This window comes from Heliangelus exortis, chromosome 3 (genome assembly GCF_036169615.1).
Source record: "Heliangelus exortis chromosome 3, bHelExo1.hap1, whole genome shotgun sequence".
Classification (NCBI taxonomy): domain Eukaryota; kingdom Metazoa; phylum Chordata; class Aves; order Apodiformes; family Trochilidae; genus Heliangelus; species Heliangelus exortis.
Genome location: NC_092424.1, coordinates 66,376,062 through 66,401,962, shown reverse-complemented (window position 1 = coordinate 66,401,962; position 25,901 = coordinate 66,376,062). Strand labels below are relative to the sequence as shown.

The window sequence follows — 25,901 nt, the reverse complement described above, 5'->3', positions numbered from 1 at the left end:
ACCAGTCCTAAATCCATCCTTGCAGGTAACCCCCCAAGTGTGAGAGCTCCCAGTACTGCTAGCTTTAGATAACTCCTATTCTACGCTTACACCATGATGCTGCCTATGTAGTGGGACTTCTGAAGTCACTGTGAACGTTTCCTGGAAAGTTTGCTGGCACTTTTTAACTCCAGGCTGTACCACCAGCTGATTTTTCCAGCTGCATCAAATCGATTTCCTATTTCAAGCAGAAATGGCATTCAGGTGGCTCTGTGGCACCCTTTTGCTATTACTACAGCAACAGTTTTGAACCACCTTTGGTTTGCTGGCCTCTGTATCTGTTCAATCAATAGAACTGGCAAACAGTGAGTATCAGCCTGAAAGCAAAGAGCTCTCCATAGGGAGTCTGAAGCCTCTCACTTTCAGTGGGACTCTGCAGGCCTCAGAAATCCAAATAACAGAGCCTGACTACCTCACCTTCTCAAAACCCTGCTGCTTCTGCTGTGTGCCGAAGGGAATGTTTGTCTGGAGCAAGTACAGAGGAGGGCAACAAAGCTGGTAAAAGGCATGGAGAATATATTTTACAAGAATGATTGAGGGAGCTGGGACTGTTTAGTTTGAGGAAGAGGAGGCTGAGGGGAGACTTCATCACTCTCTGTAACTACCTGGAAGGACATTGTAGAGAGGTTGGTGCTTGTCTCTTCCCAGAGTCAGAGACAGAAGAGGAAATGGATTCAGGGTAGGTTTAGACTGGACATTAGGAAAAAAATTTCACTGAAAGAGTCGTCAGACCCTGGAACAGGCTTCCCAGGGAGGTGGTTACCATCCCTGGATGTGTTTAAAGGTCGTGTTGGGGGATATGGTTTTGGGGAGAACTTTGTAGAGTAAGGCGGATGACTCGATGATCCCAAGGGTCTTTTCCAGCCTAAAAGATTCTATGATTCTATCCTAGTAAAGGTGCGGGGCCGATGGCGACGGTAGGGTTTTTTCCAGGAGGTCAGGCAGAGGGTGGGTGAACGCATCCGAGTCCGTTCTGCCCACAGAGACGAACGCCAAGAAGGCACCGTACTTGATCAGTCTTTGCGAAGGCATCTGAAAACCGGTAAAGCTCATTATTTGTTTATTTGCACCCTCAACACGTTTTGTTTTTTTTTTTTGTTTTGTTTGTTTTTTATTTTTTTTTTTTTTTTGTCGTTGGTGGTGTTGTAGTTTTATTATTTTTTTTTTTATTCACCGCCCACCCCGCACAGCGCCCCCGCCCCCAAGATGGCCGCCGGCCTCCGCTGCCACCTTCCTCCTATTCAGCCCAAAGGCATCCACCGCCGAGCGCGGGGGCTCTCGCCAGGCGCGGCTAGCCGACAGCAGCCGGCGTCAGGAGCGCGCATGCGCACTCGGGGTCGGCGAGCGGCGGGGGTGCGGGGGTCGTTACGGGGTGCGGGCGGCCCATGGCCCTTGGCGGCGGCCTGGGCGGCGGCGGCGGTCGAGGATGACCGACTACAGCGAGGAGCAGCGGAACGAACTGGAGGCGCTGGAGTCCATCTACCCGGACTCCTTCACGGGTGAGTCTCCGCGGGGCCCACGCCTCTCCTCGCCGCGCGGCCGCGGCCAGCCGTGGTGCGGGGGAAGCGGGAGGCCTCGCTCCTGCCCGGGAGCCTCCCGCCGGCCTCTCCTTGCTGTGAGCTGCGCGGGTTCAATGTTGGGTTTTGGGGGTTTTTTTGAGAGGGCGACGGGAGGGTTTCCTGTGGTGGGTGACGGTGCTGCTCGCTGAGGTGTGGGCTGCGGGCGATGCCCGTGCTTGCTCAGCGGAGGGTAAAGCCGTAGTGCAGTAGCCCAGTGTGGAGCCCCGTTCCTGTTCCCTGAGCCCGGGTTGTGGCTTGTGGCAGGATTTCAGTACCAGTTTCCCTTTCTGGTAACAGATTCTGACGGCTTTGAAGCACGGGTACTTCAGTTTTGGGGTACTTCAGAAGTTTTGGGGTACTTTAAGATGCTGTTCCCTCGTTAAGTCCACTGCCAGTATCTGCCTTATTCCATCCCAGATCTGTGGTGGAACAGAGGGAAGCTTCAGTTTCCAGGTGCAGTATGTTGCATTGCCAAAGCTTTAATGTGTTGGGTATGTTGGCTCCTCATGTTTTCCGGACTTCCTAGTTACCCTCGAACTATTAGGAGCATTACCGTGCTAGCTAATCGAATGTAATTTGTAATGCTTAGTATCCACAGAATTTTAACAGTGAGAAAATCGTGTGCGTTTTCTGTTTCCTTCCAGCCACAGTATCTGTGCTGCACAAAGCCCCACGTTATCTTACTTGGCAGTAACATCATCACACAGACGTTTGCCCATTGCATTTATCTGCAAATCCTCTAGGTTTTTCAGTTTTATGGTAAAGGTATATGAATTGCATGAAGATGCTGAATCACTGATTCTGATGTGGGAGCAGTATACTTTTGTATAGCCTTTACTCTGATGCTTACTCCGAGTTACCATTCATTCATGCAATGTTCTTATGCCCAAAAGAACAGGGAGGAAGTAAAAACAATAGTAGTAGTGTAGTACCTTAACAATTTGGCTAAAATCAATTAGCACTGAGAATATATATACAAGTCTTGGCAAATGTTACAGTAGTGATAAGGAGTCATCCTTATTTGAGGATATGGTCTGCAACCCACAATTGCGCAATGAGGTTTCTAGTCTGCAAAACTTTATATCACAGGGTTTGTGTTTTGTTCATCTCTATAGAGCTGCTTGTTAGCTGCCTTCTAGCTGTCTCATTCTTGCAATGTCATTCTAGTATACTACTCAGGTAGTGCATTTTTGAAGGAAAGCACTATGTATTTTTTTTTTTCTGTCTTCTAAAGAAGCATTTGGTACATTAAGCTGTCCTAAATAAAGAAATAGGTTCAGACGTACTGTAAAAATAGTACAGGATCAAGAGTGCACTGAACACTTACCATGCATCTCTAGCTTAATAAAGCAAATTAGCTTCATGAGTTTTCTGCAAACATTTGGTGCCCTGACATCAATTGTTTGATGGCAGGTAGATCTGTACTTTTTGGAAAAGTGAAACTTCCAAAAGTGAAGCTTCCTGGTATTACTGATGTTACATGATTTCATTCATAGAGCTCTCTAAACTCATATTCATCTCATATGCAAAATGAAAAGTATCAATAGGGCCAAAAAGCCCTTAACACTTTATCAAGAGCATTCTTGCTTCATTAGTCCTTGAGAATGGAGTTTTAATGGTGTGAAGAAGTAGTTGTCTGATTTAAAGAATCACTCACAGTCTCTTTTTCTTTGAACAGTATTGTCAGAAAAACCAACGACTTTCACAATCACTGTGACATCTGAAGCAGGAGAAAATGGTGAAAGTAAGTTGATCATGTCTTAAACATGTATAGGAATTTCTGTGTAAGCCTAATTATATTATCAACAAATAGATGTACCTCTGCTTAAAGTCCTCTTAGGAGTCTGATCCAGCAAGCATTCCTCAAAAAATGTTGTTCGAGGATTCTGGTGATCTGTGATCATTTCAACTTGCTGACATGCTGTATCTCAAACACTTTGCAGCACGGCTTCTAAAAGAATGGGATACTCCCAGAGGAGTTTACAGCCTTTTTTATTATTTTTTTTTCCTTCTTCTGATAACTGTGTGTATACACAGTTGAGTCTGTGTTGTGACTATGCAGCCCTTAAGGAACAGAAAGGAAGAGATGGGGGTCCCAAGTCCCTTTGTGTTTGTTGAATATCAGTGGCTGCATGCTCTTGTTGTAAGCAAGCAATTTTCCAACTAAATTTCAGAAACACTCTTCCAGGTTATTGTATTAGAAGGCAGAAAATGCTGCTGTCTCCTTCACTCTTAATAGAGCAAGACCTGCTTGGAGCAGGTGTCTGTTGAAGAGACTGCTGGGCTGCCAGAACTGTGGGTCTTGAGAAACTGAAGGAGGGCTGCTCCCTGGTATTCTGGCAGGATGCACAGAAGGAATTTGTAGGAATTTGTTCTGCTTTTTGCTTTCCATGTTATCCTAGCTCTAGGTGCCTTCAAGTTGCGTGTGTTCTCTTTTGGTGGCTCTCTGCTTATTAACTTGTACTGGATGTTTTGTCCTTGTCATACTGTTTACGTGGAGCGCTGGTACCCAACACATAGATGGTTGCTTCAGCCAGGCACACAGGATTTAAAACCCTAATATTCTGACACTCTCTCTAGGTCTGTTTTTAGGACTCTTCCTTCTATTCTCCACATTTATAAGTGGGATATGATGTAAAAGAAATTGCTACTCTAGTACTCACTGTACCACAAAAGGGTTTCCAGTTTTCTAAAGACCTTTCAGACATTAATTGCTTGTAATAGTTTATATAAAGGTAAACTTCGTTGTCTTAACTTCTGAGAATTCTTCCATTTTATTTCAATCTGTATAGTTTTAATATCTTTGTAAGACAACTGTTCCTTGAAGGCAAAAGTATTTTATGTTCTAAAATCTTTAAGCTGATGATGCAATAGAAAAAATATACGGTTAGAGTTATGTAAAGTAATTGCCATAAGAATATGTGGATTTTTTTCTCTTGTAGCTGTCCAAACAACTCTTAAATTTACTTATAGAGAACAGTATCCTGATGAAGCTCCACTTTATGAAATAGTATCACAGGAGAATCTCGATGATAATGATGTCACAGACATAATAAAACTGCTAGAACAACAGGTAAGGAAAATGGAATGTCTCAGTTCAGCTTCACGTTTTAGCCAGAATTTCTGTCTCATGTTAGTTGCTTTCTGAAGTATGTACTCCTGATTTGGGACATATTCCATAGAGTAGAGACTGACTTTGAAGTTTGACTTTGGTAAATGACATTATTGAGATAAATTATATTTGAGATAAAATACAGGGCTAATTCAGAGTGAACAGGTACAACAACAAAGTGGAAGTGCTCCGGAGCTTCCCCTCTTTTGCAGTTCTAGCTTAAGGTTTCACTGTATATACAATATTTGTGGAACTAAGCCAATTTAATTTTATATTGAAAGATTAAAAAATTATACATTTGCTCTTGATTCATTTTAATAACACAGCTATTGGGGGGTATACTTGGAGAATATCTCTTTAGTCTTTGCTATCAGTGAGAGTGAATTGTAAAAGAATGAGAAGAAAACATTTTTGTTCAAGGAATTTTTGACAAGTCTTCCCTGTCTTTAAATTGCTATATGTTCAATAGACATTCTTTTTGGTTTACTTCATATAACCTTCTCTCAATTGGTGTGATTTGTTTTTCCTAGGAAACTGTCAAACATTTACAATGGCGCATGTAGTGGGATTAAGGAATAAGCCATTTCAGGAAAAAAAAATTGAGTGACTCTTGTTTCTTCAGATTTATGATATTCAAATCTTGGAGTTCTATTTCTTACTATGGGTTTATTTTTTCTGAAAAAAGGCCTTCCTGATGTCTGTAATATGTTGATAACCCAAGCAGAGAGGTTATCGTTCCTGTTTTGCTGCACACCCTTTTGGGAGTAACTATCCAATTGACTTAAATTTTACAGTGAGCTTCTGAGACTGGTGCAGAGTGCCTCAGCTGTGTTATCTGCATTACACAGCATACTGCTGCCTAAACATATTTATGTACTCAGCTGCTGAAGGTTTGAGATGTTCTTATTTGAGGTTGCCTTGTTTCTGTTGTAGGCAGAAGAAAATTTAGGAATGGTAATGATCTTCACTCTAGTCTCAGCAGTACAGGAAAAATTAAATGAAATAGTGGATCAAATAAAAACACGGAGAGAAGAGGAAAAGAAACAGAAAGAAAGAGAAGCAGAAGAAGAAGAGAAAGTATGTAAAATAATGTTTTTATCTAAAAAAAAATCCCACTTCTTTTAAATGTGTGGGTTTGATGCGGGAGCAGTTCTTGTTTGCAGTGGGAGCTGGTGTGATTAAAACTTCAGGACTAGAAGGTTCTTTAGTGCACTTTAGAAAATGGAGGGGGAAAAATCCCTTAAGTTGTCTTTTCAGAGGCGTTGCACATTCACTGTCTTTTATAGCATTACTTTCTAAGGCTGGGGCAGAGATTTTTCCCAATGAAAGCTTAAGTTGATACAGCCAAAGGCAAGGGGGGATGGGGAGCAAAAAAAAGTGGGAAATGGCATGTTTTACACATGCTGCATGGTCTGAAGAATCTTCTCTTCCTTGTTAGACTGAGTGGTTAGGGTAGAAGCAATGAGACTAGTCTTCAAGGCTGGTTTGTCCTCTCTGCACATGTCCTTTCTACATGGAATAGTTCTTCCATTGATGACATGTGCTGTGATAACTCCAATTACTCATTCTTCATTTCCTCATAGGTAGCTAGATGATGATAGGACTTGAGAGGTTCAGTATTTCTGAAAATGGCAGAAAAGTAGCTTGAAAAAGAAATAATTTTTCTGTCTCAACAAGATAGAAGTGTTAATGTATTTTAACGGGAACTATTTCAATGTCTGTTGCACTTAAGAGTTGATACAAAGTGCTGCTGCCTACTTCAGGATAAGGTGTATTAGCAGCATGTTGCTAGCTATTGCACTCTTTTAAGTCCCAAAGTAGAATGTGGGTTTTTTCTGTAAGAGTTTTCACCTCAGTACAAGACTGAAGGGAGAGTCCCATGACAAAAAAAAACCCTATGAGAATATGGGTTTTGTTTATTCTCTGAGTTAGGGTTAATTTTGCAGCAAGAAGTGCTTCTGGAATGTTGTAACTTTTAAGAGAATGCTCATCTTCACTTGTAGCTTTGCAAATTGTGTTTACAGCCTTGTTTTCTGTTCTTTCAGCAACGTTTTCATGGCACTCCTGTTACAATTGAGAATTTCCTAAATTGGAAAGCAAAGTTTGATGCAGAACTCCTAGAACTAAAAAGGAAAAAAATGAAAGAAGAAGAACAAGCAGGAAAAAATAAATTGAGCGGTATGGTTTAAAACTGGTCCTGAAGTTTTCGCAATTTTACCAGAAAAGCCCAGAAGTAACCTTTGCACCAAAAGATGATGGTAGTAAACTCTTAGTGCAGTATTTTATTACTGTCTTCATGTTGCATGAAGTCTTTCTGAGTGCTGATTTTGGGCTAAATAGAAAACTAGTAGATTCAAGATTGCTTCTGAAGTCAGGAAGGTTCCCAAACTGGTTTTTAAGCTTCATCAGTTCTATGCCAGACTTTATACCACACAGAGCTGCTGCTGACAAGCATTGTTCTGGCAGAAATGGGGTTTGTCAAGCAACAAGGAGACTCTGCAACAGACAGCTTATCGGTTTGGCCTGCACTGCACTTGGTTGTACAGTGAATTCAGGTTATTCGATTGCATGTAGAAGTTAGGGATGCTGTTGTTGGACTGGAGCAATGCAGAGGCTTTCTGCTGCATATGATGAGCTTACAAGGACTAGTGAGAATGCTAACCTCTGCTCTGTATTTTGGGAAAGAGCTTATCATAGCAGTCATTTTGGGTTCTGTGTTTTATAGATCAGAGTTTGTCTGGCAGACATCAAACTCTCTATTCAGTGGGCAGTAATGGAGAGGATATGACCTTTCCTGTGAGAACCTGTAGGCAGGAATTAAATCCTAGGCATTCTCCTCCACATGATCCATGGTTTAGCTTTTTTCTGGTTCTCCTGTGATGTTGCATATACTTTTTAACCTTTTTACCAGAGAAGGTGATAATTCTGCTTCACTGTTACCTGTTCTCCTCCCTTTTGAAGCTTTTGGCTAGTTTCGATGAAATTTGACAGCAATTGAGATTTTAATGGTATAAAGTTTCATAAAAACTGTTCAGGGCAGGGGACACACTTGATTATCTTCTGAAAGGAGTGTGTCTTACTCTCACATATCATGAGTGTAACCCCAGTAGAAGTAAACAGTGTCTTAAATATTTTACCATGAACACAAATCAGTTTTATTGGCTGAAGCTTGCATAAGCAATGCAAATGTAGATGGAAGATGAGTCGTTTATGTAGAAAGAGTTTTGACCTTCCCCTACCCCAATTAGAAAGGCTTTGTGATATATCCTTCCCAGATGTGTTTGTGTAGGAGCTGGTGATCAGTGTAGATCCAAGTTGCTTTGTGAATGAGCAGGACATCTGCAAAAAGATGGAGGAGGCAGCTTACCTTCCTTTCGAGTTCCCACAGAGAGATTTCTCTTGGAATGCAAGTTGAGGACTAATGCAGTAATGACTGAGCAGAGACTGTGGGGCAGTACAGTGTATATCCATTATTAAAGTCTTGGTAACATTAGAGCAGTGGCCCATGTCACATGTAAGAGGAAGAAGCCTGTTGCTGTGGAAGAATTCTGAATAAACCATCAAAAAATGAGAATGGGGAGTTTAGAGATATGAGCAGCTGAAAAAAAAAGATGCACAAATAGGTTAATTTGAAAAGCTAAAAATATGTGTAACTGTTGTTGCCTGAGATGGGTAGTTATTTCAGAAGTTTACTTGCTTATATACCTTTATTTTATTATTTTTTAATTTCTAGGTAAACAGCTGTTTGAAATGGATCACAACCTTGACACCTCTGACATCCAGTTCTTGGAGGAAGGTAAATTTCTGCTTCCACAATTGAAAGACAGTGACTTAAGTTGCAATTCCTAAGCAAAATCTGTATTATGCTTCTGACTTAGTATCTTGTCTCAGTATCACTTTTACATTGGAAGAACTTTCTGAGAAGTGGTGTTTTGCAGATTGAAAAGACAGGATTCTAACTTTTTTGAAAAACAAAACATTTTCAAGATGCTAAAGCATATTTATTTGCAGTTTTGACCTTGAGTTGATCTTATTTCTGCTGCTTCTCTTCCTCTGAGGCAGCAGAGAGGGAGGTGCTGATCTTCTCTTTCTGGTGTCCAGCAACAAGACACACAGAAATGAAATGAAACTGCATGAGGGGAAGCTCAGATTGGACACAGTGAAAAGTTTATTTACTTAAATGATCACTGTAATGGGCTCCCCAGGGGAGCGGTCATGGCACCAGTGGTGGCAGAGTTCAACAACACTTCTAGTCATATGGTTTAGTGTTAGGTAGTTCTGCAAGGAGCAGGGAGTTGGGCTCATTGATTCTGGTGAGTCCTTTACAAACTGAGGTACTTTGTGATTCTGTTAAGTGCTTGGGCTGAAAACAAAACAAAAACTAGCAAAACAAAACAAAAAGAATGTATCCAAATCCTGCTTTCCCTTATTTTCTAGTAGTCAGCCTTCTTACTTCTGATTTCAATCAGTCTTGAAATTCTGGCTCCTCTTTGAACTTTTGAACATTAATTAAATTCATTTTCTATACTGTCTTCTAGTATTCTAATTTAAAAGAGGGATTTTTAGTCGAGACAATTCTTTAATATAGTTGCATTATCTACTGGTATTGCAAAACATGCAGAAGACAGTCAAGAATTTTCTCTGCAAGTAACAAAAGAAAAGGTGGTTTATGAGCATCAGTGAGTATAAACTTAAAATTCCAGTCATGGGGGAGTTCAGGTTCTTTTAGAGGGCATAACTTAACCTTGTCTTCCTTCAAAATTTCTCAAGAGAATAGTGGTTGTAAGTGGAACGTTTGGCTGTGTAGAGGGAGAAAAGGACCTCTGTGCTCAAGTGATTTGGGATTAATGTATTAATTTTTAATCCTGTTGCTGTCAGTGATTAGAAACTTCTGTTTGCATTCTGTCATAAATGCCGCAGGTTATTAACTGTAGTTTAGTATTGCAGTGCCCTGTAGTAATGCTAATTTCACAGCTTAAGCAGGGTAATGGCATTAGCTTTTAGATTTCTTATTAATGCTCATAAATACGTAAAGGATGGGTGTCAGGAAGATGGGGCCAGTCTTTTTGCAGTGGTGTCCAGTGACAGAACAAGAAGGAGTGAGCACAAACTTGGCATACAGAGTTCCATCTAGACATAAGGAGAAGTTTCTTTACTTTGAGGGTAGCAGAGCACTGGAACAGACTGTGGTGGAGTCACCATTTCTTCGGACATTCAGAACCCACTTGGATGCCATCCTGTGCAGCCTGCTCTAGGTCAACCTGCCCTGGCAGGGGGGATTTAATTAGATGATCTCCGGAGGTCCCTTCGAGCCTCTTAATATTGTGTGACTCTGATTTTAAGGATTATTAAGGCTGTGGAATCTAGTGAAAGTGCACAACTGTATTCAGTGGCCAGAAGGTGTCACTGGTGGTACAGATAAAATTTCAGTAGGCCTCAAGTTTTGTCCCTCAGTCAGCATTCTCTCCTTCAGAAGAAAATGTGAAAGAATGCAAAGCTTCCTCTTGCTTTTAAAATTGAAATCCAAAAAGAAACAGATGTATAGGAAGTGTGTAAAGTTGTTTTGTTTTTTTAAATAAACTGTTCATTTCTGTGGCCGTGATAGTTGTAACTATTCCAGCTGTGGGGTCCTGAGCTCTTATTTTGATAGTACCTGCAAGAAAGAATCTCTGCTTCTGGAAACTATAAACATTACCTTCAGTTCCCGGTGGATTTTGAAGGCCTGTGTGGCATTTTGACTGGGTATTGGTACAGCTTCACTTTAGCTGTGAAAATACGTAATTGTGGTGTTTTCTTTAGTGTATCTATTTTCTATGTAAGAAGCCAAGTAAGTTAACAGCTACTGACACTGATGAATGAATGAATATGAAGACGTGTTGTGTATTTTGTTTCTGGTACTGTTTTCCTATTTGCATGAAAATAAATTATTTTTCTGTTCTTTGCAGCGGGAAACAGCGTGGAAGTTGATGAATCTTTATTCCAAGAAATGGATGATTTAGAGTTGGAGGATGAGGAGGATGATCCTGACTACACCCCCGTTAATTTAGATAGTGATTAGTCTTTTTTGAACTGGCTCTGTAATCAGTATGACCACATGTAAGGAGAAAGGAGCAGGGAGAAAAGCCACAGCATCTGTGGTTTTAGTAATGTGTATCAGTTTTCATTTTTCTTTTTTTCAAAGAAAAAACCCAACAAAATATTTCAAATCTAGGAGAATTGTCTTCTGATGACTTTCATAATAAATTTAGTATTTCAAATGAAGTATTTGCGGACTACTGCTCTGCCTGAAAACGCCATTCTATTTTTTTTATTTTTTCCCTCCCATTTCTGTAGCTGTCCTTTGCAGAAATGTGACAGCCAGCAAGATGGAACAATGCTAAACACACCTGCATCTGAAAGCTCAGCAGCTTTTCTGCTGTCTTCTACCTACAGTATACATGGGCAGCTTTGATAAATAAAAGGGATCACATACTATGCAGTCATTTTTTTATTTTTTCTTATTCTGTGGAATTTTATAACACTTTGAGTAATGATCGGTTCTTATGTCCCAGCTATCAACTAGTCACCTTTTAGTAAGGTGTAGTCTTATTAAAGTTAAATGGAAATAATTTCTGTACTACTGGAGTTCAAACTTCTGCTGTGGTTGGGGATAACAGTTTCAAAATTACTAATTCAAGTTGGCTGGAAAAAATCGGAATGAAATTAAGTCCTCTTATAAAGGTTAGTTGATTTGTTCAGAGAGGGTTTGTTGTGTTTTGTTTGGTTTTTTGGGTTTTGTTTGTTTGTTTTTGGCTTTAAAAACCACCCTTGGAAAATTAGTTTCCTGTCGGTGACAGACTGTCAAAACACTACCAGTGGAGTGCAGAATGCAGTACCAGGGTTTATAACATACTTAGAGGTTTGAATGTAATGGGTGTTTCAGAAGCATCCTGTTGGCAGCCCGTAAAGGTTGGCACAATGCACAGTAAAGCTACCACAGATCAGCTCGTGGATGTCCCCATCTGGCAGAATTGCTTGTGGAGCAAATGGCTCAATGTCAGACTCCATCTCCTTTCTCACTTCCACAATGCTCCAAATACAGCGAGAACTGTGGTGTTCAAACATGCTGTGTTTGGAACTTCATCATCTAGAAGCTTGACGGTATGGATGAAGGTTCCAGAAGACAGCTCACCAAATAGAGAACCACCTCAATTATTCAACACTGTGTACTGGATTTTAAAATACTGTTAGTGGACTGCCTTAAATGTGCCAGCTTTGGTCTTTGAAGAGGATTGCACTAAAGTATCACAGTGCTTAGAGGAATAATAAATTTATGAACTTTAATGTTTTGAAATTCCATATTCAAAATGAGAAATTTTATTCCAGAAATAATTTAATGGTGTATAATCTCTGCTCACTCAGCTTGAGAACATCTGTTTAAGATGATCTCCTTTAACATGCTTGGTAGTCTTTTCTTTTTGTACTCAAGATGAGTAAGTTTCTAGTAGATGGAAATAAATGTTCAAGTTCTCTGTAAATATTTTTATAAATTAACCATGTGCCTTTGTTCTTACTGCCCTCTATTTGATCTTTTTAATTTTGGCTATAAAGAATTCTAGACAAGCATCTAGGTTTCAGTGATAATGTTCTATGTTTCAAAGCAATAAGCGGGATCTGTGTTCCAGCAGTTACCAAATATATTATAAAGTTTTAAGTTAATGTGATATTAAATCTGATTTTTCCAAAGATAAGTTGGATAGAAAGCTTCCTAGTGACTACATCCAGCTTCCTGTGTAATTGCTAGTGTGCTTTATGCCACTGTTTCGCTTTGAAGTTAATTTTCTTCTGGTATATCTGAAGTCAGCTGCATAAAAAGCATTTAACTCCTAAGGCTGCTTTCCATTTTCAGGTATGTATGTTTAAAAGTGATGTTTATTCATAAAAGGGGTGAATTAGTTCTTTTCACATCTGGACTGACTCCAGCAATGGTGTGTAATCAGTGCAGAATGTGGTAATCAGAAAATTTTCCAAGTGGGTCACTAACAAGAATCATATATGTTTGAAACAAAGTTTCTTGTAAATTGTATTTCTAGATTAATGAGATTTTCTAGTCTCTTTTCATACTAACATATTTATTGGTTTTCATGCAGAAATATCTTTAAAAGCATAGCTTAAAAATGGTAGAATTATGTCAAACAGGTCAGAATGTGAAAATATGTTTTCACTGTTACATCTTGGTTTTCAAAGCAGAGGAAATAGTAAGGGTGGAAGTGACAAAAATTGTTTAAAGACTTTTCCTCCAAATCTCAGTGGTTCAATTTGAATGTTGGAATCATTAGTTTTGTTAGCAATTAACATCTGTGAAATAAAAGGGAATTTGACTGAGAATAAACTCAGCTGTGTTTGTGTCTTTTAGTTTGCTGAAAGGGACTGAGATCAGGTTCTTTTGGTGGAAGAAGTTTAGGTAAGATTTTTAAAGTTTACTTTTGTAATTTGGATTAGCTTGAAGTCTAATTCATATTAATCAAATAAAATTCCAATAATTAGCTTAGATGGAATTTTAGTAATTCAAAATCATGGTGGTGACCGCCTTGCTTGTATCTTGCTTTTAACTCTCAAAGTATACACTGTAATGCATGTAGGGAGCATATGATGAGGTGCAACATGGCACTACAACCAGAGCTAATTCAGTTTTAATAATACAGAACTTTTTGAATAGTTGTTGCCTGAGCTCTATTAAAAATTAGGGGATGCTGTAGGAGTAAGATCTTCAGCATGTTGCAAAGCTGAGGATTTTGCACTCCATTCATAAATGCATTATGATCTGTTTTAAAGCACAAAACACCTAATGGTGGCATAGGAAACTATTTTTCCTTCTTTGGCCAAAAGTGGGAAGCTTGAAGTACATTTCCTGTGGGGAGAATCACCTGGGAGATGAATATCCATCAGGCTACCTCCAGTTTTTAAACTCTGTGGTTGCTGAGATAAATTCAAAGCTTCTTGGAGCAGTCAATGAGCTGCCTGCATACAAGATGCTAATGCCCTGGGTCCTGCAAGAAAGAGTTGTTTGTCATGGGAGTGCTCACTCATGTGTTGAAGAATTTGACAGGCTGTGAAACACTGTGCAGTTCTTTGATGTAATTTCATTTATTGTCACGAACTCAATTTTACTTGCTGCCCTGCATGTTCTTGAAACGTGCAACTGATAGGGTGAGCTGATCTCTTTGGGCTGTGGTGTACAGGGCAGCATGAGGTTTACGTGGCTTTTATTACTGTGCTGGGAGTTCCTGTCACTGGCAAAAGAGTAAAGATCAAGGTCCTACTTTATAATCAGTAGTTCTGATTGTATTCACAGCAAACTCAGCAGAATGGCTGCATTAGGCCTCTGACTTTGAACTAATGTTACCTTTTCTGTGGCCAAGGTAAATATGTACAGTTGGAAAAGGTCACTGGTCCCCTTGAAGGAAGTTCAAACTCAGAGGTCAGGAGAAGCAGTGGTTATATAAGTCACATAAGGTTTTTTCAGCTTACTGGCTTAGTATCATGGATACAAAATATCATGGATGGAGAGAAAGTATTGGAGGTAAAAAAAATCCTAGAGATGCATCAGAGACTTAACAGTGTGTGCTAGGCAGTCAACAATCAACACCAGAGAATGCAAGGTAAGTGTTGCTTTAATAGCAAATGGTTAAGTATTGCTGTTTACCAAGGAAATAGCAACTCGGACATATCAGAGTGTCTATACCACAGCTGGTCATCCCTAGTTACAGCCTGGACATTGAAAGTTCTATCAAAAGAAGCTTCACAAAATGCACCAGTGAAACATTTTTCAGGAAGCATTTAGCAACACCAGTCTATCCTGACTTGGTTGCTACAACTCTGATGTTATCTGAGTCAGTGAAATTAAAAGCAAACATGAAGAAAGGAAGTTGGTTTACTAAGAAAGTTTATTAAAATACCTTGTAAAATTGCAAATAGAAAACTGGTGGAACTGAGTAGCTTCCTCAGACAACTCATATTTTGTGACTGAGTTGTCACTGTTAAAATTTCTATAACATAGCAGAAAATTGATGTATTTTCTTCTTCCAGTGCTTCAGATATGTCCATCTAGTATAAACACCAAAGGATGATGAAACTCAAAACCAGCCTACATTTCATTAATATCCCAGATGAATTTGATGGGCAGGGTCTTCATTTTCTCTTGAAGAACTTTGTCAAACTTTTCGTTTTGTGCCACTGTCATGATGTTTTTCCAGTCTCCAACAGTGCCTGGGGAAAGAGGCAGCAAAGTGAGGTGAGAAGCAGAATGTGCACCTCTACAAAGCCAGAGTTCCAGTCGTGGGAAGCAATTCCTGGCATCCTTAGCATCTCCCTGTGGCTGGCCTACCAAGTTAGCCTCTGTGTGCTCTTTTGAGGGCAAGCTTGCAAATCTAAGTGCTGTGTATAAACCTATAGACTTATAATCCTGACTTCTCAAAGTTATTCATCTCATTTTTTCTGGTGTTTTATGGATTCTGCTGAGATCAAAAAGAAATTATTAAAAGCAACACCTAATTTTTCTCTCAAGGCACCACTGTCTTCAGTCCCTGGAGATCCATCTCAATCATCGAGTGGACATGTTAGTAATGCCCAGGAGCCCACAGGTGTCACGTATGGACTCAGAGGGTAGTTGGCCAAGTAGGTCTATGCTTACACAATTAAGGTTAATTGCCTTGGAAAGTAAGAAACAATAAAAAAATTATCTTAACCCTGGTTCAGTGCAGCCTTTAAATCCTTTCCTGTAGGTAGCAGGCCACTTATAACTTGTGTTACAATTGGTAAAACATGACCTTTTTATTATCCTTAGGCAACTAAAGTACAATCACGGATGTCCTAGCATTAAAACTGCTCTTACCAATATAATTTGCCTCTAACCTGAACTCTCCCCTCTGAAAATGAAGAATTCCAGATGAGACCAGAAGCCCTAGGCTTATTTTACAACAGGAAGTATGGATTTAATAGCTGTTGCATGAGACTGCTTCTACTTTACCTTTCCGTAGAAAACTGCCCTTCTCTTTTGTTACAATGTCATCTGGCAGGTTCTCATAGTTTGCTCTGGGATCCTTTCTCATGTTCTCAAATGTAGCCTGTCTCACAACATTGTCCACATCCTCTTCACTCAGCTTCTTGCCCACAAACTTACAGATCTTCAGTACAGCGCTTCTGAGATCCTACAATAATGTTACTTTGAAGAGTCGTGATGATGCAAAGAAATAAATGCATATGGTAGTGGAATACATAATAAAAAAGGGACATACAAATGGGTGAAAAATCTGTGTCTCACTGAAGATGCCCTGGCAAAGTCACCCCTGGAATCACGCCTGTCACTCTGCAAGCACTCTGCCTGTAGGGGTTTTGTCAGTCTTGCTGTCCTTGTGAGGGGGTGGACCTGAGCAGTGCCAGGTTCTGAAGACTGAGCAACCCATGGAGTGGGATGTGATGTGGGTTGTGCTGCCATGGCTGGGACACTCTGGGGGCTGCCCACCAGGACAAGGACAGCCACCTAGGAGAAACTAGAAGTTTCACAAAGCCACCAAGCAGGAAGTTCTGGTCAGCAATTTGAAAGCTCCCCAAGTACTTTGAGCCTGTCCCTTAACAAATTCTTTCCTTCAGTGGAACTGTCCTTATAAGCACGATATTCCTGTTGAAGATACTTGTGAAAGTTTTGTTCCCTGATATTTCAGAAAGGTTTTCTTTGGGGTGGGAGTGAAGATAACTTCTGTCACACTGAAAAGTGTTTTATCTAATAATTGCCTAATAATTGACATGGCCAATGAGACAAATGACTTTCTCATCTCAGAAGTCTCAATTACTCCGCAGTGGATTAACCACTTTTCAATATAAAGTGTCAAAAAATTTACTCAATAGAAGAGAATGTGTTGAATAGAGTGATGCTAATGGATCTCACCTTTTTCATTTCTTCATAGGTAAGGAAGAGTATATTGAAATCCTCTGCATGATTGTACCAGCCTAGAACATGATCCAGCCATGAACTGCCAAGGACTTAACAAGGGAAATTATTAAAGCAGAAAAAATAAAGAGAAATACTATTAACAGCTATCAGTAAAACACTAGAATTATCAATCATTTAGGTCTTTGAAAATGTTTTTTAAAGTAATATTTTTGACAGTTTGAGGGATGCATGCTTTAAGTCTTTGTAACAATTATCTGAGATCATGTGGCAAATTCCCTTTTGTTTCTACTAATCTCAACTATACTGGCAGAAGCAAAAAACTACTTCTCCATCTTTGCTCTCCAGTGTCTATTCTTATGGGTTCAGCTCAACTAACCAAGTGTGGAAAGTGTTAACAGATTAGCTTTTCAGTCATATTGATAATATTCTACATAAGCATCCAATTCAGAAAAAATAAGCAGCTTACATGTTGTTAGGGAGAAGCAAAGCCATGAGTATGCTACTTCCTTTCAACCACTTTAAATCTGAAAATGGTGTCAAGCTCAGTCTCTGCAGCTTTGGATTCAGGTTACAGCACAGGTGGGGATTCTGGTAATTTATATTTATTGATATAATTAACATCCATTCAGTCTGAGGTTGTGCAATAGGATTTGGGCTTCTCAGTAAAAAAGATACCTTACCTTTGCCAGCTAAAAATCTATCCATAAAAACATTAAGATCCGGTATTTCCTCTAGTGTGTTCATGTATTTGGAGAAGTGGTAGTAAGAAACCATAACATCCTTAGGGTTCCTGGTAACATAAATAATCTGCAAAATAATAAAAAAAATTAGTCTCAGGGATACTAAAGGACTCCACTACTCCAACCAGCAGTACATTTTTCCATACAGGTCCCACTAAAAATATTTAATAAGAGTTTGAAGGTGACAAATCACATTAGGTAAATTCTGGATAATGTAATGCTGTCAGTTTGTTTATAGGTATTGATATTTCTGCAGCTGTTCAGTGTCTGCAGCTAACTCTCCTCACAGGATCAGTGTTACAGGATTCAGTGATACTGTTCACTTGCACAAGGCAGTCAAGTTGCAATAACAACACTAGAAATCATTAAGTTGATCCAGCTTCATTTCTGTGTACAGTCACAATTAAATAAATAAGAGTATCTTGTAAATCCCAGATTTGGTAGTGTCGACAGCATCAGTATTCTCTGACCACAGCTTCTGGCTGTGTTCCTTATGCCAGAGGCAGCATGCAGGGAAATATTGAATGACATTTCAGAGGGAGCACTGGTATCTTAAAAGAGGGAGCTCTTACGGGCAAGGGTTATTTTGGCTCCTGCTGACTCCTGACCACCAGGAGAGCTGCTGCCTCAGGCACCATTAGTGAGAGGGGCAGTCTCTGCCTCTCAACTGGCAGCATGTCCCAGCTTCTGCTAAGTTTCTGCTTGTTAACACTTGGTGTCTAACTAGGGAGAGAAAACAGAGCCTGGCATGTCACCCTTATGAGGTTACAGATTTTTGCAGGGAGGGACAGAAGAATCATGCTCTCAGACTCCTTTTCTAACTTGCTAACATGACTGCTTCTTGTTCATACTTAATTGAAAAATTATCTGATTATCTCCAGCAAACCCAAAACCATTATTTCCAACTATAGAAAATAAGGATTCTTCAACACATTGCAAGAAAACTCTGTAGAGGCCTAATACAAAAGCTCTGATCTGAAATCACAGAAAAGTTACTTTATGGTTTGATACAAAATATGAACACCATGAGTGACATATTCAAGCAGAGGTGGAAAAGATCACCCTCACAACATTGTCCTTGTTTTCTGACAGTGTTCTCTGTGATTCTGGGACAATTTTCTCATTCCTTGTTGGGCATCATTTGGATTTCAAATATTCTGCGTGTAAGCTTTCTCTACCAAACTTCACTGGTACTGAGAAGAAAATGGTGAGCCTCTTGTGTTTCCCACTACATCTCAATCTTTGGAGAAGACAGTGGCAGCCCTAAGAGCTTTCCCCCATAGCCCCTGAGAGCAGAGCTCTGCCACAGTTCACTGCTTACTCAGATGTGGAAAACTCTACATCAGGAATCGGGATGGGAGGGGCAGAAGTCATTAGGACCACTATAATTCAAACTAGCAGAAAAGTATGAGATCCTTTGCCATGGAGCAAAGACAGATAAGGCAGTTCTGGGTTTGCTGTTGAAATATGGATCTCATTAATGTCTTCAGATTAGCCCATATGTCCATGTTCTGTCCTTGAGCCTTCTTCTAGTCAAGCGGTTATACCTGTCTCTAAGGAGTTATTTTCCATGTGAGACAGGCCCTGAGCTATTGCACAATTCATGATGGAGAATCCTACTCAGAAACTCACAGCACTCAGGAGCAAGAAAAGGCAGTTCTCACAATTCCTGTCTATCTATTATGTGTCATACTACTCACATTTTCAGTGTAGGAGACCTTTTCAGACTTCACTGGAAACAGATGTTTTCACAAAGGGAAAATCAGTTTAAGTCTTTGAACCTGATAGACCATACTGAGATCACAGAATCAGAGAATGGATTGGGTTGGAGGGGACCTTAAAGATCACCTAGTTCCACTCCCACTGCCATGGGCAGGGACACCTTCTACTACACCAGTTTGCTCCTAGCCCCATCCAGCCCGGCCATGAACAATTCCAGGGAGGGGGCAGCCCCAACTTCCCTAGGCAACCTGTGCCAGTGTCTCACCACCCTCACACTAAAGAATTTCTTCCTAATGTCTACACTCTTCCAGTTTAAAACCCTTGCCCCTTGTCCTAGCTGCACCACCCCTCTAACAGTGTTGAAGCTGAGAGATTTGGCAAAAGGAAAGAAGAGAAATGGACTTTAGAAGGACCCTGATCTCCAAATATACACGAAGCAGGTGATATTTAAGCCAAGACATGGGAAACTGAAAGAAGAAAAAAAATGAGATTTGGACTTATTCACTGAGGCAAGTTGGCATGATTGGTTTTAAGGAAATCGTAAAAATAACAACACTTACACGTGCTCTTTTGTTTCTCAGGTCTCTTGGAACTAAGTAGTAAGGCAGGTGGGTGGCAAAAACACGAGGCAGAGGACATTGTGTATAATCCCTTTTTTCAATATTGTATTCCAGCCACGGGACTCTCTGCATGATGTCCACATTTTCTGCTCCAGTACGGTGGCCTTCATACATTATTAAGCTCATAATGTTCTGAGTCCATACAGTTCCTGAGAAGGAAACGTTTTTATTTGTACCTTGATTAATTTTGGTTGGTTTGTTTTTTTTTTTTGTTTTTTTTTTTTTTTTTTTTGTTTGTTTGTTTGGGGGTTTTGAGGTTTTTTTTTTATTATTATTATTTTTGTTTTTTTAATTAAAGACAGTATATTGCTATTAACAAAGCCTCTGCACAGCTTTGATGAGTTTCACTTTGTAAATACAAATACCATCTCCCATTCTGAAGAAAACATTGTATCGGAGACTGTTAAATGCAGAAGGGAAACATACTTTTGTTGCATCTCTCCAGAAAAGACATAGCCTGCAATTAAACCTCTGGTTCCTTCACCCAAAATCAACACAGATCAGGTCTGTCTTCACCCTCTTGTGGCAACAAAAATCGCTGCATCTCTCTGAGCCGTGCACCTAAAAATACCACATACTTAGTCCATCTAGAAAAGACCTTTGCTTCAAGAACTCCTGCAGTGTTGTGAGATGTTCTGAGATGAAGCTGATAACACCATGTTTGTAAAGCACAAATAACCCCTACAAAGCAAAGGCTTTTGGCAACAGGCTCTCTAAAGTTCCTTGGGCAAGGCCAGTCACAGCTGTTGGCAAGTCTGAACTAGAAAGGCAGGACCCACCATGGTGCCAGTCTATGTGTTCATGTGCCAGCTGGTAATGGTGGGAGGCAAATCCAAAATGACTACCCACTTGGACAATGAGCAGAACTCTTTAGTTCCAGGTCCTCTGGCCTTCTCATCTCTATATTAGGACTGGGTGCTTCCCCCTTTTATAACATAGGCCAGTAAAGATGGATGCTTGAAATTACTCGAATCAATGCAGAAGAGCATTGAGTTATTGCTAGGGGTTACTCTCAACAAGCACAGAGAAGAAGGAATATGAAACTGAAGCCTACTTGTTAAGGCCTCATCTGGGAACAAAACTCTTGGTCCTGGACATTAGACTGCATGCATGCATGTTGTAGATGTAAAGCCACTGGGCAAGAAAGCGAAATAGCCCTATGATTCAGAGGAACAACACTCAGTGATTTCATGGCTGTGTTGACTGTCTTGCTCTCCTTGGAGCAGAGCAACCTATCTACCTGGATTATTTTTCTGTGCAGTGCTAGAGGCTCAGCAGAAGGATTGGAAGTTACTAAGACTTCTTTAGACTGAAGGAAGAGGATGGTGGGACAGGGTAGAAGGAAAGTTGTGAATGAGATGCAGATGACATGCTGTGCAATCCATTGCTTAAGATCATCTTTCAACTTCTTCCTGTCCCAGGGAAGCCCATCACTTTGCAACATGAAACTCCTACTTCCAAAGATGTGCTCATGTCAGTGCCATAACATTCTTACCATTTAAGTACTGCCTTCTCATCCTCCCTCTCTGCCCTACTTGGACAGCTCACCCAATGCTGCCCAGGGAAGAGCTAGCATCACTAGGGCTCCCTGTCCTCTTGCTCTATCACCCAGGACCCATGCATAGGCTTCTCATGTGACATCTATCTTCACCATAACCACACCTGCCATTCCTTCACGTCTTCACTCAAGAATATCTTTCTAAATGTGTAGTGAATTCCAGCAAGATATTCAGTGACCCTGATGCATGCTAACAAAACACTGGTTATGTTATCTGAAGTCTGTCTAGAAGGCTGCTGAAGAAAACCAAAGATTTGGAAGTTGTTACCAATAGCACAGACAGGAGAGGATCATAGAATCATCAAGGTTGGAAAAGACCTCTAAGATCATGTAGTCCAGCTGTACACCCTACCCATACCACTAAGAAATCCACTGTAGCTCTTCATCTATCTGTCTTTTGAAAACCTCCAGGGATGGTGCCCCTACCAGCTCCCTGGGCAGCCTGTTCCAATGCCTTGCCACTCTTTCTGTGAAGAAGTTTTTCCTAATATCTAACCTGAACCAACCCTTGTGGAGGTATACCCCATTTCCTCTTGTCCTATTACTGGTCACCAGAGAGAACAGGCCAGCCTCTATCTCACTACCACCTCCTTTCAGGGAGTTGTAGAGAGTAATGAAGTCTCCCCTCAGCCTCCTCTTCTCCAAGCTGAAATCTTAGAACCACAGAATGTTAGGGGCTGGAAGGGACCTCTGGACATCATCCAGTCCCAACCCCTGCCAGAGCAGGTTACCTAGAGTAGGTTGAACAGGATAGCATCCCGGTGAGTTTTGAATATCTCTAGGGTCAGAGACTCCACCACTTCTCTGGGCAGCTTGTTACAGTGCTCTGTTACTCTTACAGTAAAGAAGTTCTTGTTTGTGTTCCAGTTGAAACTCCTGTGTTCCAGTTTGTGATCATTGCCCCTTGTACTGTCACTGGACACCACTGGAAAGAGCCCAGTCCCATGCTCCTGAAACCATCCCTGTAGTTATTTGTAAGCACTGATGAGATCCCCCCCTCAGCCTTCTCCAGGCTGAACAGGCCAGCTCCCTCAGCCTTTCCTCATATGGTAGATGCTCCAGACTTCTGATCATCTTATTGGCTTTGTGCTGGACTCCTTCCAGTAGTTCCTTGTATTTTATGTACTGGGGAGCCCAGAACTGGAATCAGTATTCCAGATGAGGCTTTACCAGGGCAAAGTAGAGGGGGAAGATAACCTCACTTGACCTCCTGGCCACTCTCTTCTTGATGCACCCCAGGATGTCACTGGCCTTTTTGTCCACAAGGGCACATCATTGGCTCATGGGCATCCTGTGGTCCCAGGTCTTTTTCCACAGAGCTGCTTTCTAGCAGGTACTGTACCTATACTGGTGCATGGGGTTACTCCTCCCTGGGTGCAGTACTCTACACTTGTCCTTGTTGAAACTCATGTAGTTTCCCTCTGTTCAATTCTCCAGCCTGTCCAGGTCATGCTGGATGGAAGCACAGCCCTCTGGTGTCTCATGCACTACTCCTGGTTTTGTATCATAGCAAACGTTCTGAAAGTACACACTGTCCTTTTTTCCAGATCACTGATGAATACATTGAAGGGTGATGGGCTCAGTACTGACCCCTGGAAAACACCACTTGTTACTGACCTCCAGTTAGACTCTGCCACTACTGACAATCCTTTGAGCTCTATCTTTGAGCCAGTTTTCAAATCACCCCACTGTCCATTCATCTTACCCACACTTCCTAAGCTTGCCTATGAGAATGCTGTGGGAGATGGTGTTGAAAACCTCACTGAAGTCAAGGTAGGCAACATTAACTGCTTTCCCTTCATCTACCCATACAGTCAGCATAGCAGAGGCCTTGAAAGTACAAGCACAGATTGGCACTAGAGATGTCAAGGCCCTAGTTATAAATCACTGCATGATCAAGTCACTAGTTGCTAACCACTAAAGAAATGCGGTCTTGAAAAATGTGTGGACCAGTTTTAGAGCACAAGGTGAACCTATTTTGGAAACATGCAGGTCTAGTCATGTCAAGAATTTAGATTTCATGTGAGATCACGGTGAAGCCAGGTTGTTGCTCAGCTGCATTCATCTCATAAATAGGAATGAGGAATTCATCACAATCCTGTTCTATTTTGCTAGGTAGGTAAATAGTACTTCATTATCCTTGAAATATGGTATCTATCATTGACTCACATTTGCTCTGATCTCCTGCTTGGTTGTAATTTTGATTCAGCAACCCCCAAACCATCTTCTGTGTGAGCCCATAAATCATTCCAGAGAATCCGCAACCATCTCCAACACCGATGAACCTGGCTCTACTGAAACTTAAGTGTTTTGTGAGACTCAGGAGGTCAGTTTGGTTATTTTGTAGCTTGCTTTCGATATACCTGTAAGACTGAGTCCAAGAAAAAGATAGACCAACTTAGCTGGACATGAGCAAGAATCTTGTGTCTGGCTGGACAGGCCAGGGCTGTGAAGGAAATGTACTTAATACTACACTGCATATACTCAGAGACAATGCCCTCCTAAAAGCATAACTATCAAGCCTAAGCACTGCCATAGTAAGATGCTGGTTTCCCCCTTTAGAAACATTCTATTCTTACCTGATTTTGGGTAAGTTGCTATAAATACGTCACTATCATTGATTTCAAAATCCTCCAGGGAAGCTACATACTCAGGTGTAGTAGTTACAGAAAAATAAAATCCTTTGTAACAGAACAGATATTCTTTTGATGGTTCCATCCTTAATCTGTGGTCCTTATAGGCAGATACTCTGCAATGAGAAGGTATAAAGTTACACCTTTCCTTTGGTTCTCATCTCACACAAAAAAACTCCGACAAATCAACCAAGTTAGTAATTAAACAAAGAATGCAATGATGGCAAACTTTAGCAAAATGCATTTCAGTTAAATTCTGGAAACAGTACACTGAAATTTAGCTTTCAGGCTTTCACAAGAACAATACTTGGGGTACATTTCTAATGAAAAAAAAAAAGTATGTACCCTTTACTCACATGCAGGTGTATGCTATGTGCATGTAAAAACTAGTGTAATTCAAGGCAACCTTTGTAAGCATAATTTGCTAAGATTCCTCTAAGATCTGATTGACTAGAGTTTTCTTTGGAATGTCAGTAGCTCTTGAACAGACCTAGCTTAACTACCAAGTTCTAATTCTGAATTTTTTGAATGAAACTCTGTACAGAATGTCCTAATTTGCAATTTCTACCTCCTTTTACTTATTCTTTGTCTCATTACTCTTCTTCCATAGAAAACATAATTTTTGTAAACTAGTATGGGTAATCACAGACATGTTATTATCTTAAACACACCTACCATTTTCTTGAGATTCTTGTCTTGTGTCTCATTAAAACCATCGCTGTATATTTGCCAGAAAAAAGACATTAATCACCACTGTTGTGGTAACTAGGGAAAAGCAAATGCTTGGGGAAATATAGGAAGAGTAACAAAGAGACTGAAACTTGTAGGTGAGTCAGAGACAAACGGAGCATTTAGATTTGGAAGCTTTGTTCTGTGTCTGTTCTGCACACTGAATGATACCACCATGGATTTCAGTGAGCTTGATATTTCAGTCTCTCCCTCCCCGCTTTGTAGACGAGCTATATATTAGTACCATAATACAATTCACAAGCCTTGGTAGAAATAGTAGAATCATAAAATGGTATAAATAAGAATAAATAATTTAATAAGAATATAAATTATATATAACATTATAATATAATATTATATAATTTATACATATCTAAAAATATAGAAATTACACAAGCAAGTTCACTTTCAGACTTTGGTATGACAAGCATTATCTTATGTGGATTAAAATAGATTTGAGAAGAGAGGCTTTCATCTCTGGAATTTTGTCTGGGTGTTTGTCTCCTGCCTTCCCCTTGCAAAGTGACCATTCCTATGCCCTCTTGAACTGCTGTGTTTGCCACTGTTCCACCCTCCAGATATCACCATTGCTCCACTATCAGAAGGATATGACCCTTGCCTAGATTTGTTGAATCTGCCGATTGTGTGAGTACGGGAACCAGGAGATCTGAACTCCCCTCACCAGGCAGTCCTTGGAAATGGGGCTCTGCCCTCCTGGTCTCTGAACTTCCCCATGTGTCCCTGTCCTGCCGTGCCATGTCAAACCATGCCAGCAGCTGTGCCTTTGGAGGGAGCACTGCCCTTCCACCTGCCCTCCTGCTCTGATGCCCCAGAGGTCACCGGGGATCCCCGCTGGTTTGGCTGCTTGGCTGGGACTGGTTGGCAGGGGAAGGGGTGCAGCAGGCTCTACCATCCCAGGGACACCCACTGCCCACCCTGCCCTTGGTAGATGTGACCAAGTTACCTCCAGTGGCTGCAGGGGGACACACAGATGTCTCTCAGATGTGGCAAAGGTTGTGGCAGTCCCTGATCTAAACAGCCCCTTGGGCATTCAGTGCTACCAAGTTTTGAGACAAACTTTGTCTCAAAGTTTGTTTTATGAGATTAACCAAATCACAGAATTACAGAATGGTAGTGGTTGGAAAAGACCTCTAAGATCATCACATCCAGCCATCAGCCCAGGGAAAAAAGCCAAACCAAAACAAGACAAAACAAAAACAACAACAACAACAACAACAAAATCACGATGCCCACTAC

At 40.7% G+C, this 25,901-nt stretch overlaps 2 protein-coding genes across 3 annotated transcripts; one reads left to right on the top strand and one right to left on the bottom strand.

Moving 5' to 3' along the window:
* The first annotated feature begins 1,366 nt into the window (after window positions 1-1,366).
* Window positions 1,367-13,081, top strand: RWDD1 (RWD domain containing 1). Of its 2 annotated transcripts, none has more exons than XM_071741111.1 (7): window positions 1,367-1,538; window positions 3,277-3,342; window positions 4,541-4,671; window positions 5,644-5,787; window positions 6,756-6,888; window positions 8,444-8,506; window positions 10,656-13,081. In XM_071741111.1, exons 1-7 carry the CDS (start codon window positions 1,466-1,468, stop codon window positions 10,766-10,768), a joined length of 723 nt encoding a protein of 240 aa, XP_071597212.1. In that variant the 5' UTR covers window positions 1,367-1,465; the 3' UTR covers window positions 10,769-13,081. The 2 variants fall into 2 exon arrangements, with proteins under 2 accessions (XP_071597212.1, XP_071597213.1); XM_071741112.1 differs by having other exon boundaries at window positions 8,444-8,507; window positions 10,660-13,081.
* A 1,537-nt stretch (window positions 13,082-14,618) lies between these two features.
* Window positions 14,619-24,000, bottom strand: LOC139794867 (amine sulfotransferase-like). The gene is made up of 6 exons (XM_071741110.1): window positions 23,862-24,000; window positions 19,665-19,873; window positions 17,323-17,449; window positions 16,637-16,731; window positions 15,719-15,899; window positions 14,619-14,958 (listed from the first exon to the last, which is right to left on the bottom strand). Exons 1-6 carry the CDS (start codon window positions 23,998-24,000, stop codon window positions 14,837-14,839), a joined length of 873 nt encoding a protein of 290 aa, XP_071597211.1. The 3' UTR covers window positions 14,619-14,836.
* Window positions 24,001-25,901: the final 1,901 nt, after the last annotated feature.